Source organism: Garra rufa, chromosome 21 (assembly GCF_049309525.1).
Source record: "Garra rufa chromosome 21, GarRuf1.0, whole genome shotgun sequence".
Lineage (NCBI taxonomy): Eukaryota > Metazoa > Chordata > Actinopteri > Cypriniformes > Cyprinidae > Garra > Garra rufa.
The window spans coordinates 15,656,464-15,669,315 of record NC_133381.1 but is presented as its reverse complement, the minus strand read 5'-3'; the positions used below and the strand labels follow the sequence as shown (position 1 = coordinate 15,669,315).

Here is a 12,852-nt window from a genome sequence, read left to right as displayed (position 1 = left end):
CAAAGAGATTGAAAACCCCTGGTGTAAGACACAGGTCACTATTCATATCTTTATCCCGATATCTGGAGTCAGCTGGCTATGACTTTTATTATTGTTGGTGCTCAAATGTTATGCTGTTAAGTTGGATGTGATATTTGAACCAGGTGATATGGGGCCTATGGTGGCAGCCACATTAAAGCTGGGCATTGCAATCCTGAATGGAGGAAACACGTCTGTCCAGCAGGTAGGTTTGAAAAGGTCATGCTGGATTACAGATATGTTTGAACGATAACACAAAACCCTAAAGTTTTGACATTTAGCACCAAAACCAACTTTTATATAACAACTTCTTCATGTTCATTCTCTCTGTTGCCGAATTCTCTCTAGAAAATGCTGGATTACCTGCGACAGAAGAGGGACGTGGGCTTCTTTCACAGTCTGGCCGGCCTAATGCAGTCTTGCAGGTTGAGTTGTTATTTGCTAATGCAATGTGAGACGTTTCCCTGACAGAAAGCAGCTGCTCAAACCACCTTAAAGTGGAGAAATGCTTTGTTCACTTATTAATTGCCAATCACCCTCCTTTTGCGTTCAATTTCAAAGTTACTTGGTATAATCAAGAGAAAAGAACATCGTTTTACCTCACTTTTTTCCCTTTCAGTCTGTTCCTTTGCTGTAATTGGAAGTGTCTGTTGAGTGTCTGAGTTAGTTTGTATTATAAAAAAGCAGAGGACTGTGTTTTTGATGTTGCTCTTGTAATTCTGTGTGTCACAGCGTGCTGGATTTGAACGCATTTGAGAGGCAGATCAAAGCGGAGAGTTTAGGAGTGGGTGCTGAGGACAATTCAGGTACATCACTGACATTCACAACAAAGTGCTTTGAAAAATGAGTGTATCTATCAGAAGAGGCAGATATTTTCTTTTTATTGACACTGATTTGCCTATACTGTAGTTCGCTTTCTCCTTCTCGCTCTCTTTCTCAGGCGATAGAGTAATGGCAGATGAACAGCTGACCTGTGATCTTTTCCGGTTCCTCCAGCTTCTTTGTGAAGGCCATAATACTGGTTAGAACAAACTAATAATTTTATTTACTTAGGACTGACCTGAATAAGACAAACACATAAAATATGTTTACATATAGTCCACAAGAGAAAATAATAATTTATAAAAATGATAATTCAAATGACTGTTCAAAAGTTTACATCCCCTTGATTCTTAATACTGTGTTGTTACCTGAATGATCCAAAGCTGTATTTGTTTGTTCATGAGTTCCTTGTTTGTCCTGAACAGTTAAACTGCCTTCTGTTCTTCAGAAAAATCCTTCAGGTCTTTTTTTTGTGTGTATTTGAACCCTTTCCAACAATGACTGTGTGATTTTTCACCCCCAGCTCTTAATCAGGGACGGATTACGGACCGGGCCAGCGGGGCCGCTGCCCAGGGGCCCTTGGGGTGCAGGGGGCCCGTGGGGCCCCTAGCCCAAAACAATTTGCAACGCTTAGCAACAATGTATTTTCGTTTGTCTATTTTAGAGGGCCTACATTCTTTAAACCTCTGCTTACAAGGGCCCCTGCCCTGACCCTATTGGGAGGGCGTTTGGCTGCCAAGGGCCCTTGAATTGTGGTGGTTGTGGTGGTGGTGCTGGTGGTGGTGGGGGGTCGGTGCTTTCAGGGGGCCCCCGGCCCTGCTATAGAAACTTTATAGGGAAATGGGTGCATGGGAGCCTACTTTTAGAAGGCCCTCTTAGGCCCTCCTATTATGGTCCTGGCTTCTGGCTACAAGGGGGTCCTAGGGAGGATGGGGTTTTGGGGGCTTTTAGAGGGCCCTCTGATTATGAGGGCCCTACTACGAGGCCCTAGGGAGGAGGGTGCAGTGTACCTTTAGAGGGCCATCTGATTACAAGGGCCCCTACCATGGGGCCCCTGGTTTCTGGGGGGAGGGGAGGGGGCCTTACAGAAGGCCCTCTGACTAGGGAGCAGTAGCATGGTGGGATGGAGGCGGTTAACCTGCCCGCTGAGTGGCCCCCAGACCAGTGTAAGAGTTTGACCAGTGTAATCACTCCCAGGGCTGGAGTGGAGGCTAAATGCAAGTAAACACGGTTTACCCAACTCTGAAATTTCAGAATTAGAGTTTAACCACTTCTCAATTGATCTAAATGCATCATAGTGTAGTTTATGCACAAAATGTGATCACAGAATTTGTAGCCCACCTCTTATTTTAGCACTACACCCCTGATTACTCGGTTGTGTACGGGGATATGGTACACAGGTGGATTCTGGCATGGTACAGCTGGACACGGTACACATGTAGTGTGATCACTAACTGTGCCCCAACATGGCTCTCACTGTACGTTCACACTAGGAGAGACCAAAGCGAACACGTCGCCAAGGTCGTTAAAGAAACTTCGTTGTTGAATTTGCTTTATTCACTTTGTTCGCTCATTGGAATGTTTGATTTAGCTTGTTACCGTGGGGCGTTGGTAAATCTATATATTAGAATTGGTTTTCACCGAACCACGTCATAACTCATTACATAAGGTTAACTGACTTTTAACTTCTCTTTTTCGCTCTGGTCGCCCAATTCGCTTCGCTGCCAGTGAATTTGCTTTGTCCGGCCAATTCACCGACTCTCCATAGAGAAATAATGACTTTCGTCGCTCTGGTCTCTTCTGATGTGAATGTACGTGACATCAATAATGACACTCCAAATAATAAATATTTGAATTAATTTGAGAAAGTTGGTGTTAATAACAGTGTTTAGTGGATGACTTTGCAAGAAGGAAGAGTAGTGACAGGTGGTTTAACATTTGCATTTTTTTATTTTTTTTACTTTTTCACAAAATATCTATAATTAGACCTAAATGTTATCCATATTATACAAAATGGTGACTTGGAGTAGGAACAGTAAAATTAAATGTTATTTCTCCCTTTAGCTGCATAAAAAGTCCCCAAAGTTTCACAACTGGTTCATGGTGAATTATTTTCCAAATGTATCAAAATCTCCCTCCCTCCCCCCTTAAGAACGTGACACATGCTGGCTGCCAGTGTAGAGCCCAGCCCACCGGCTGCTGCCAATACACAATCTATGGCTGCTTCGCACAGGTTATGGAATGTTGCTAATATTCGGATCAAAGATTCTAGGGTGTTATTCTACTCTAGGAAGTTCTGCATACAATACATTGTTTTAATGCAATTTTAATCCACGTTATTGTACCAAATACATTGCCGATTTTATCAGCAAAATAACCTAGATCATATTGCTTAGTTTATTTTGTTTACCCATGCCAACGGTTGTTAAGGGAAGAAAAGCCATGCTTTTAAAAAAGGGTATTGTTAATTTAAGCCCAATTGGTCAGTAATAGCAAATGCACACGGATTTGACAGAAAATTAAGCAATTTAAATGAAAAAAGAAAAGAATTATATGGGTGTGCGGTAGACGTTTCTAGTGGGCATTCCCAAATTGAAATCATGGATATGTTTTTCTTGTCGTGGCGCAACGTTTTTTTTTTTCTTTTTTTTTTTTCAATCTGTTTTATAGTATGCTTGCCCTCCTAAATCTATATGGCATAAAGTAAAAGAACGAAAAGTAATGTAATAAAATTAGATCTACAATCGCAAATTTAAACTGATAAAGACTATCATGAGCCGGCAAGAAGACAAAAGGATCACACAGCCAGAGGTGGGTAGAGTACCCCAAATTTGTACTCAAGTAAAAGAACAAGTACTCATGGAAATATTTACTCAAGTAAGAGTAAAAGTAACAATCTTAATAGTTACTTGAGTAAGAGTAAAAAAGTATCCGATGGAAAAAGTACTCAAGTAGCTAGTTACTAGTTACTTCTGATCTGATTGATATGAAGTGAAAACCCTGAATTTCAAACTGTTTGGAAAGCTTCCACACACCTCTCCTTGAAAATATAGGCTGAAGTAAGGTGTGAAAATCAGATAGGAGTCTAATTTAAAAAAAAATGTAATACACAAATGTAAACAAATATCAAGGAAGTAATTTTATTTAATTATATTTATTTCATTTAGTGTATCTGTACATTTTTTTTTTATATTAATTTAAAGCAAGTCATACCCCTTTCTCAGATCTGCACAAATAAAATAAACGGTAATGGGACTGGACAATGTGAAGTGGAATATTAAGCCATAAAATGGCATGATTTAAAATTCAGATACAGTTTCACACAAAAACAAAATATGTTACACTATGGCATTTCATCCTTTATAACATTAAAAGGGATAAATTGAGTATATAATTTATTATATTTATTTAAAATATTACTGTACTTGTTTAGATTTTTAGAAGGCACTTAACTTTTTACATTTACAACTCTGTGTTTGCTGCATAGAAACATGGGTCGATAATTGCAATCATTTGACCATAAACAGCTGAAAAAATGTATTGGAAATGAAAAATTAATTCTCGGTCACGAGGGGGCGCTTTAGGAGCGCTGAAATATTACGGTTTCCATAGTAACAGCTGAATACAAAGCAGCATTAACGCAGTTCTCTTACGAGAGGTCTCTCGTACTGCGTAAGCGTTAAGCTTACGCTTGGGGAAAATCCTTTCCGCGAGAGATATTGAAGCCAAAAAATTATCCTTAATTTTGTATTAATGTAAAACGCGTTGCCGCAGTGAGCAGACATAGGCGAGGCGTATTGCTTGCCTATTGGCTGCTCTGCAGCAACTGCAGCACCTATCGAGCGAGGCTTGGCGCGAAACCAGCTCCAATGAGAGCCTTTCGCGCCTAATACGTCATCTCCCGCCGAAAGTGGCGTGATCCAAGCCTATAAATATCGCTCGAAGGTAGCTACACTCTGATTTTTTCATCCTTCAAGCGAAGCTCACGCATCGCTGGAGCCGGAGAAGAAGCCGCCGTCGACTGCAAGCATCTCAGCGGGACGAGCCATTGGAACTGCTGGCCACGCCGCCTTCCGTGCCTTCCTGCTGCGCTTTCCGGCGCCTATATCCTTTATAATCCTTTATAATCTACAGTGTGTGTCGCCGCTGCGATACACACTGTTTCTCTAAGAGAGCAAAGTGTCTTTTTAAAGATGCTTTCATACGGCTCGTGCAGATGCCAATGGCGACTCTGAGGACTTGCCTTGCCTTCTTCACTGAGACTGCTCCCCCGCCCGCGCGGTGTCGCGCCGTAAAAAGCGCTGTGCCCAGCGGGCCCCGGACCCTTCCTCCAGATGACAAAGCTCGCCGGTTCGCCCGCCTGCTTCATCGACCTCGTCAGCCTCTGTTCCGGACGTAAAGCGGCCGCTGTATGCCACCGCTTCCATCGACGCCGCTGACGAGGGGGGCCATGAAGGAGGAAGAGGATTTCCGTTTCCCGCCAAAGCGGGAACGCGCATGCTGCTCAGAAGAGGCGATAGCAGCCCACTTATGTCTGCCCTCCGCTGGACGGCGTGCTAAGTCGGCCCTCCCCTCTAAAGCTTGCCGTCAGACGTCAAACCTGCTTCGCCGCGCTCTCGCCGCCGCCTAGCCGCGTCAGCGCTGCGTAACATGGTCTCTCACCGTTGCTGAGAGGCACCCGTGGTTAACGCTTTCTGACGTTTTTCTCGTCTGGCCGCCGCCCCGCCAGACGCGGCCCGCGGCCCAGGATTGAGTTGAAACCTGAGCCTCCGAAATCGTCCTAGCACATCTGGGAAAACGACAGTGTACGAGTCCCGCGGTTGCCGGACCCCCACCAAAGTTATTCGCTCGTCCAGTTCCAGGAAATGTGACTGTTCCAGTGTTTTCTGCAGCCAACAAACCGGCTCCGTCGCCCGTTTGCCTGCACACAAAAGTCGTTCCCACGGCTACACAGATAAACCCCCAATAAAGTGTATTATCTGGTGTCCCGGCCACGGCCGATGGTGTTTCATGTGTCGTATGAATATGCCCACTAACCAGTGCTCATCTCTACACACAAACACAGCGCACATAAAATCGACTCAGATCGATTGCGCGTCACACGTGGTAAATGTGCCCGCTTCACAGTGCCCACAGACACCACATTATGCACTGTTGGTTTCTGTAAAAACGAAACCAACAGTGCATTAACTCTATGCTTTGGGATGTTAAATGTGCCCGCTTCACAGTGCTCACAGACACCTCATTATGCACGTCAACCGGTTTCTGTTAAAACGAAACCAACAGTGCATCCGCTCTATGCAGGCGAACGTTGTTTTGGAGTGTTAAATGTGCCCGCTTCACAGTGCTCACAGACACCTCATTATGCACGTCAACCGGTTTCTGTAAAAACGAAACCAGGAGTGCGTTCGCTCTATGCAGGCGAACGCTGTTTGGAGTGTTGAACGCCGGTGCGCGAGTCCCGCGGCTGCCAGACTCCCACCGAAAGTATTCGCTCGCTCAGCTCCAAGAAATGTGGCTGTTCCAGCGTTATCCGCAGTCATCAAGCCGGCGCTGCAGCCTGCTTGTCTGCACTCAAGAGCCGTTCTCACGGCTACCCAATTAAATCCTCAAAGGAGTGTATTTTCGGGTGTTCCGGCCATAGCCGAAGGTGTTTTGTGTGTAGCTCGCATGCACATACACATGAGCACATCCTGTCATACAAAACCCGCGCACATAAAGTCGACCCGAATCGGCTGCGCTTCACATGTGATAAATGTGCCCACCCCAGAGTGCCCACACATATCACATCAGGCAGGTCTTACGGTTTCTGTAAAAACGAACCGGACGACGCCCCGTTTACACGGCTAAAGGCTGCGCTGAGTGTGTTGAATGTGCCCGTTACTACGCAACCACATATACACACAAAGATAGCAGTCCCCGCGGTCAGTGTACCCCGAGCCTCGAATGTCACAGTCACTCGTGCGTCACAACGCACCGAAGCGACTCCGTTATTGACAGATCGGAGCGCGCTTCGCACCTACCCCCTTGCGTTACAGGTAAATGCATGGGAAAAGCTCCCAGGGGTTTCACAATGGGTGCTGGACATTATTAAAGGAGGCTATTCGCTACAGTTTCACCGACTTCGCATGTGGTATATGTGCCCACCCCAGAGTGCCCACACATATTACATCAGGCAGGTCTTACGGTTTCTGTAAACCGGACGACGCCCAGTATACGCGGCTTAAAGCTGCATCGAGTGTGTTAAATGTGCCGTTATCACGCAACCACATATACACACAGAGAAAGCAGTCCCCGCGGTCAGCGTACCCCGAGCCTTGCATGTCACAGACACCGAAGCGGCTCCGTTAGTAACAGATCGGAGCGCGCTTCGCACCCACCCCTCGCATTACATGATAGATGCATGGGAAAAACTCCCAGGGGTCTCAAAATGGGTGCTGGACATTATAAAGAGAGGCTATTCGCTCCAGTTTCGACGACGCCCTCGCCGTTACACGGCGCGCGTCGAGACCACGATAAAGGCAGATGCAGCACACCTGCTACGAGCCGAAGTGACCACTAGATCTAAGGCAACTGAACAAAGCGCTAGTGAAGCGAAAGTTCAGAATGCTCACAACCAAGAAAATCCTCGCACAAGTGTGCCGAGGAGACTGGTTTGTGTCAGTGGATCTGAAAGACGCGTATTTTCAAATACAGATAGCGTCGCGTCACAGGCGATTTTTGAGATTCGCCTTCGAGGGCCAAGCTTATCAGTACACAGTCCTGCCATTCGGTTTGTCCCTAGCACCCCGTACATTTACAAAGTGCATGGACGCAGCGCTCGCCCCGCTCAGACAGAAAGGCGTGCGAATACTGAATTATTTGGACGATTGGCTGATTTTAGCGCAATCTCACTCAATGCTCAGGGAACACACGACCATGTTACTCGATCACCTCGAGAACTTGGGTTTGAAAGTCAATTGGGAGAAAAGCTCGCTGAACCCCAGCCAGAATATCTCCTTCCTGGGCATAGAAGTGGACTCGCTGGCAATGACAGCTGACGAAGCTTTCGTCAGTGCGCGCGCTGAACGTTCAGAGCGCAGTGAGCGCGCTCTGCCGCAGCAAGTCTGCCCCGCTCAAGACCTTTCAAAGAGTGTTAGGTCTTATGGCCTCAGCATCATCAGTTCTACAGTTAGGGATGCTCTGCATGCGCCCGCTGCAGTTCTGGCTGAGAGCGCGAGTGCCGCGCCGAGCGTGGGCGTCCGGTCGACTCCGTCTCACGATCAATCAGAGATGCGTTACAGCCCTGATGCCGTGGAGAACAGCCGGCTGGTACCAAACAGGTGTCACTCTAGAGAGACCCTCGAAGGTGAAAGTAGTGTCCACGGATGCGTCCACCTCGGGATGGGGAGCGCTGCTAGACGGCAGACCGTCGTTCGGCCAGTGGTCAGAACGCGAGAAATCGCTGCATATCAACTGCCTCGAAATGATGGCAGTGGAGAATGCGCTGACATATTTTCTTCCCTTATTGAAGGGAAGTCATGTATTAGTCCGCTCCGACAACATATCGGTAGTGGCTTACATAAATCGCCAGGGCGGTCTCAGGTCCAGAAAACTACATGCACTTGCAGAACGCCTTCTGGTATGGGCTCATCGCAACCTGTGCTCGCTGAGGGCAGCGCACGTGCGGGGGACCCTAAATGTAGGACCAGACAGACTGTCCAGGAACAATGTTCCGGCGGGCGAATGGTCGCTGCACCCTCAGACGGTGCAACTATTATGGAAAACATTCGGCAGAGCGGAGATAGATCTATTTGCATCTCAGGACAACGCTCATTGTCTAGAATTCTTTTCCAAAGCCAAGGACGCGCTAGCCCATGCGCGGCCCCGCCGTCCTCTTTATGCTTTTCCCCCAGTCTCTCTCCTACCTCAGGTGATAGAGAGGGTGAAGGAGGAAGGGTGTGCAATACTGCTAATAGCGCCGTTTTGGGGGAACCAGCCTTGGTTCCCAGCGCTGATGCAGATGACGAGCATCGCACCGTGGCCAATACCTGTGAGGAGAGACCTCCTCTCGCAGGCGGGCGGCGCGATTTGGCACCCTCACCCCGAGCTGTGGTCCCTTCATGTATGGGTCACCAGGGAATATATGATGAACTCCCCACAGGAGTGATATCAACGATCACACAGGCTAGGGCGCCATCTACTAGACGGCTCTATGCCTCGAAGTGGTCGATATTTGCGGACTGGTGCACAGCCCGCGGATCCTCACCCACAGACTGTGGAGTGACAGATGTACTTTCCTTCCTACAAGAGCTGCTGGACAAGGGCAGGTCCCCGTCCACGCTCAAAGTTTATGTGGCGGCCATAGCAGCGTTCTCGATGACAACGCTAGGTCAGTCAATAGGGAGGAATGATTTAATCATACGCTTCCTTAGAGGAGCTAAGAGATTAAATCCACCCAGACCGCCTTCAGTCCCAACTTGGGACCTTTCTGTGGTGCTGGACGCTATGAAGGGCGGACCATTCGAACCACTACAGGCGGCTGAATTAAAATATCTGTCTCTTAAGGCTATATTCCTCCTAGCGCTCGCTTCAGTGAAGCGCGTAGGAGATTTGCACGCGCTCTCCGTGGGCGCGACATGCATGGAGTTTGGACCTAACGACTCTAAAGTTATACTCAAACCCAAGCATGGATATGTGCCAAAGTCTATTAACACACCGTTTAGAGCACAGGTCATCGCACTGTCTGCTCTGCCGGTTGGGAATGAAGAGGCTGACGCGAGACTCTTATGTCCAGTGAGAGCGCTAAGAGTCTATGTGTCTCGCACGTCTGCTTTTAGACAGACAGAACAGCTGTTCGTCTCGTTTTACGGGCATTCTAAAGGAATGGCTGCGTCAAAACAGACTTTATCCAGATGGATAGTGGATGCTATTGCACTGGCGTACGAGTCCAAGGGCATGCGATGCCCGCTGGGTGTCAGAGCACATTCCACGAGGGGCGTGGCCTCGTCGTGGGCTTGGTCGAGTGGAATTAACCTGCAAGACATTTGTACGGCGGCAGGCTGGGCCTCTCCGTCTACATTCATAAGATTCTACAACTTGGAGGTTCCCGCCCTACAGGCCAAGTTGCTATCGGTCTAGATATTAACAGATATCTAGACCCATGTTCCAAGTTTATCCAGGTCGTTTACCTGCCCGGATATACCAGGAGCCAGTGTTTCTAGGGTCCTAATCCCCTTATATGTTCAAGCACGTTCAAACACTATATGAACCCCGGGCTATTCGCCCTCGGGTCTATGGCATCAGATCTTGGCATGCACGGCGTTTTACATGGGGTCCCCAAGCGTAAGCTTAACGCTTACGCAGTACGAGAGACCTCTCGTAAGAGAACGTACTCGGTTACTAACGTAACCTCGGTTCTCTCAGAGAGGGAACGAGTACTGCGTACCTTGCCGTGCAAGCGCGTGCTCTGGGCGCTTTTATGATGAAAAAACCAGAGTGTAGCTACCTTCGAGCGATATTTATAGGCTTGGATCACGCCACTTTCGGCGGGAGATGACGTATTAGGCGCGAAAGGCTCTCATTGGAGCTGGTTTCGCGCCAAGCCTCGCTCGATAGGTGCTGCAGTTGCTGCAGAGCAGCCAATAGGCAAGCAATACGCCTCGCCTATGTCTGCTCACTGCGGCAACGCGTTTTACATTAATACAAAATTAAGGATAATTTTTTGGCTTCAATATCTCTCGCGGAAAGGATTTTCCCCAAGCGTAAGCTTAACGCTTACGCAGTACGAGAGACCTCTCTGAGAGAACCGAGGTTACGTTAGTAACCGAGTACGTTTCATCAGACATGAAATGAAGATTCCAACGACAGTTTCTGAGGACAGTAATGGAGGAACTGCATCAAATGTAGCAAAGTAAAAGTAAAGTTTTTTCACTATAAATGTACTTGAGTAAGAGTAAAAGTACCTATCTTTAAATATACTCTAAAAGTACTAGTTACCCCAAAAATCTACTCAAGTATATGTAACGAAGTAAATGGAATTCGTTATACCCACCTCTGCACACAGCTAACGACAACATTAACTGTAGCTACGAAGTTTTTACGGTAGGACAAAAGGTTTCATTTATCATTTGCCCGCCGTGGCTCTAGTTGGCAAGAAATTCACAGCACATATTATTTTGACCGCATCGTCAGATTTTATACATGTCATAGGGAGGGGGAGGGGGGGGGGGGCATCGTGAATGTTTTGCCCAGGGGCCCACACGACCCATAATCCGTCCCTGCTCTTAATGCATGTTTTTTTTCTTCTGAAGCATCAGTGAGCGTATAAACCTTCTGTAATAGTTGCATATGAGTCCCTCAGTTGTCCTTAGTGTGAAAAGATTAATCTCAAAATCATACAGTTATTGTTGGAAAGGGTCCAAATACACAAAAATGCTCGAAACCCAAAGAATTTGTGGGACCTGAAAGATTTTTCTGAAGCACAGCAGGTAGTTTAACTGTTCAGGACAAACAAGGGACTTATGAACAACTATCACTAAACAAAAAAACAAAGCTGTGGAACATTCAGGTAACAGCACAGTATTAAGAATCAAGGGGATGTAAACTTTTGAAATTTTTATAAATTCAACTATTAATTTCTCTATATGTAAACATATTTTATGTGAAATATCTTATTCAGGTCAGTACTAATAAACGATAACATGCATTTTGTATGATCCCTCTTATTTTGGTACAATAATTGACATTTTGCAGATTCTGAAAGGGGGATGTAAACTTTTGACCTCAACTGTAGAAATGTATAATGTTACAAAATATATATATATTTCAAATATTCACAAAAATATTAAGCAGCACAGCTGTGTTAAACATTGATAAGGATGTTTTTTGAACACCAAATCAGCACATTAGAATGATTTCTGAATTATCATGTGACACTGAAGACTGGAGTTAACAGCTGCTGAAAATTAAATTATATTTAGTAATATTAAATTTTTAATATTTTTTTATATTGTAAGGATATTTAAGTAAGCAGACAAGTATGTAAGCAAATAAGTCAGATAAAACCAAGTTCAAGCATTTAAGAGGCTTTTTTTTAAGATGAGAAGTGTTTTAAAACACTTTAGAACTACATTTTATTGTATTCAGAACTTGGCATGTTTGAAATATCACCAATAAGCAAAAAACACCATTGGCATTATTGGAAACCCACTGGTGCACCACTACTGCAAGGCTAGCAAACGAAACATGTTTGTTGTTTTGTTTTGTCAAGAAGGAAATGAATCCATAAAACTGAAAATAGAAAAACAGTCTGTACATTCTGAATGAAAGATTAATGATGTTACCTACACATTAAATCATTAGATGATTCATTATTGATTAGTGTAATCTATTGACAGTCCTGTTTTGCACACATTAATCATAGACAGCGTCAATATTCTGTTCTATTTTTGTAAAAACTGGAGACTGAAATTTCCCCCACAGACTTCCAGAATTACCTGCGGACTCAGACTGGAAACAACACCACAGTCAACATCATCATCTCCACTGTGGACTATCTGCTCAGGGTCCAGGCAAGCCCACTGACTCAATCCCAAACACAAAGTTTCTTACATTTTTCATTTTGCATGTCTGTAATATACATGAAAAGGAATGAAAAATGCATGTTTGCTGCTCTAAGTGGTTTCAGCAGCGAATAGAGAAGGGACCAAAACACTGAGACAGAGCTTATCGTCAAATAATATTTCCATAAACCATTCACCGCTGACAGGCCACCTCCATTTTGTTTGTCTGATACTGAGAATGATGGATGGTCTCATATCTACAGGAGTCCATCAGCGATTTCTACTGGTATTATTCAGGGAAGGATGTGATTGATGAGCGTGGTCACCACAACTTCTCCAAAGCCATCAGCGTGGCCAAACAGGTGTTCAATACACTCACCGAATACATTCAGGTAAATGCACATAAGCAAATGGGTCAGCAGTGATGAGAGTATGACAAATCTGGTCAAAATGTGAAGATACTAAGTAA

General features: G+C 45.6%; 1 protein-coding gene across 1 annotated transcript in view; it reads left to right on the top strand.

Moving 5' to 3' along the window:
* Positions 1-12,852, top strand: part of ryr2b (ryanodine receptor 2b (cardiac)) — a 78,410-nt gene that overhangs the window by 49,553 nt on the left and 16,005 nt on the right. Inside the window, exons 79-84 of the mRNA XM_073826873.1 lie at positions 144-223; positions 367-443; positions 751-824; positions 959-1,039; positions 12,304-12,392; positions 12,647-12,775. Of these exons, the coding sequence (XP_073682974.1) occupies positions 144-223; positions 367-443; positions 751-824; positions 959-1,039; positions 12,304-12,392; positions 12,647-12,775 (530 nt within the window). The remainder of the gene's footprint in view (positions 1-143; positions 224-366; positions 444-750; positions 825-958; positions 1,040-12,303; positions 12,393-12,646; positions 12,776-12,852) is intronic.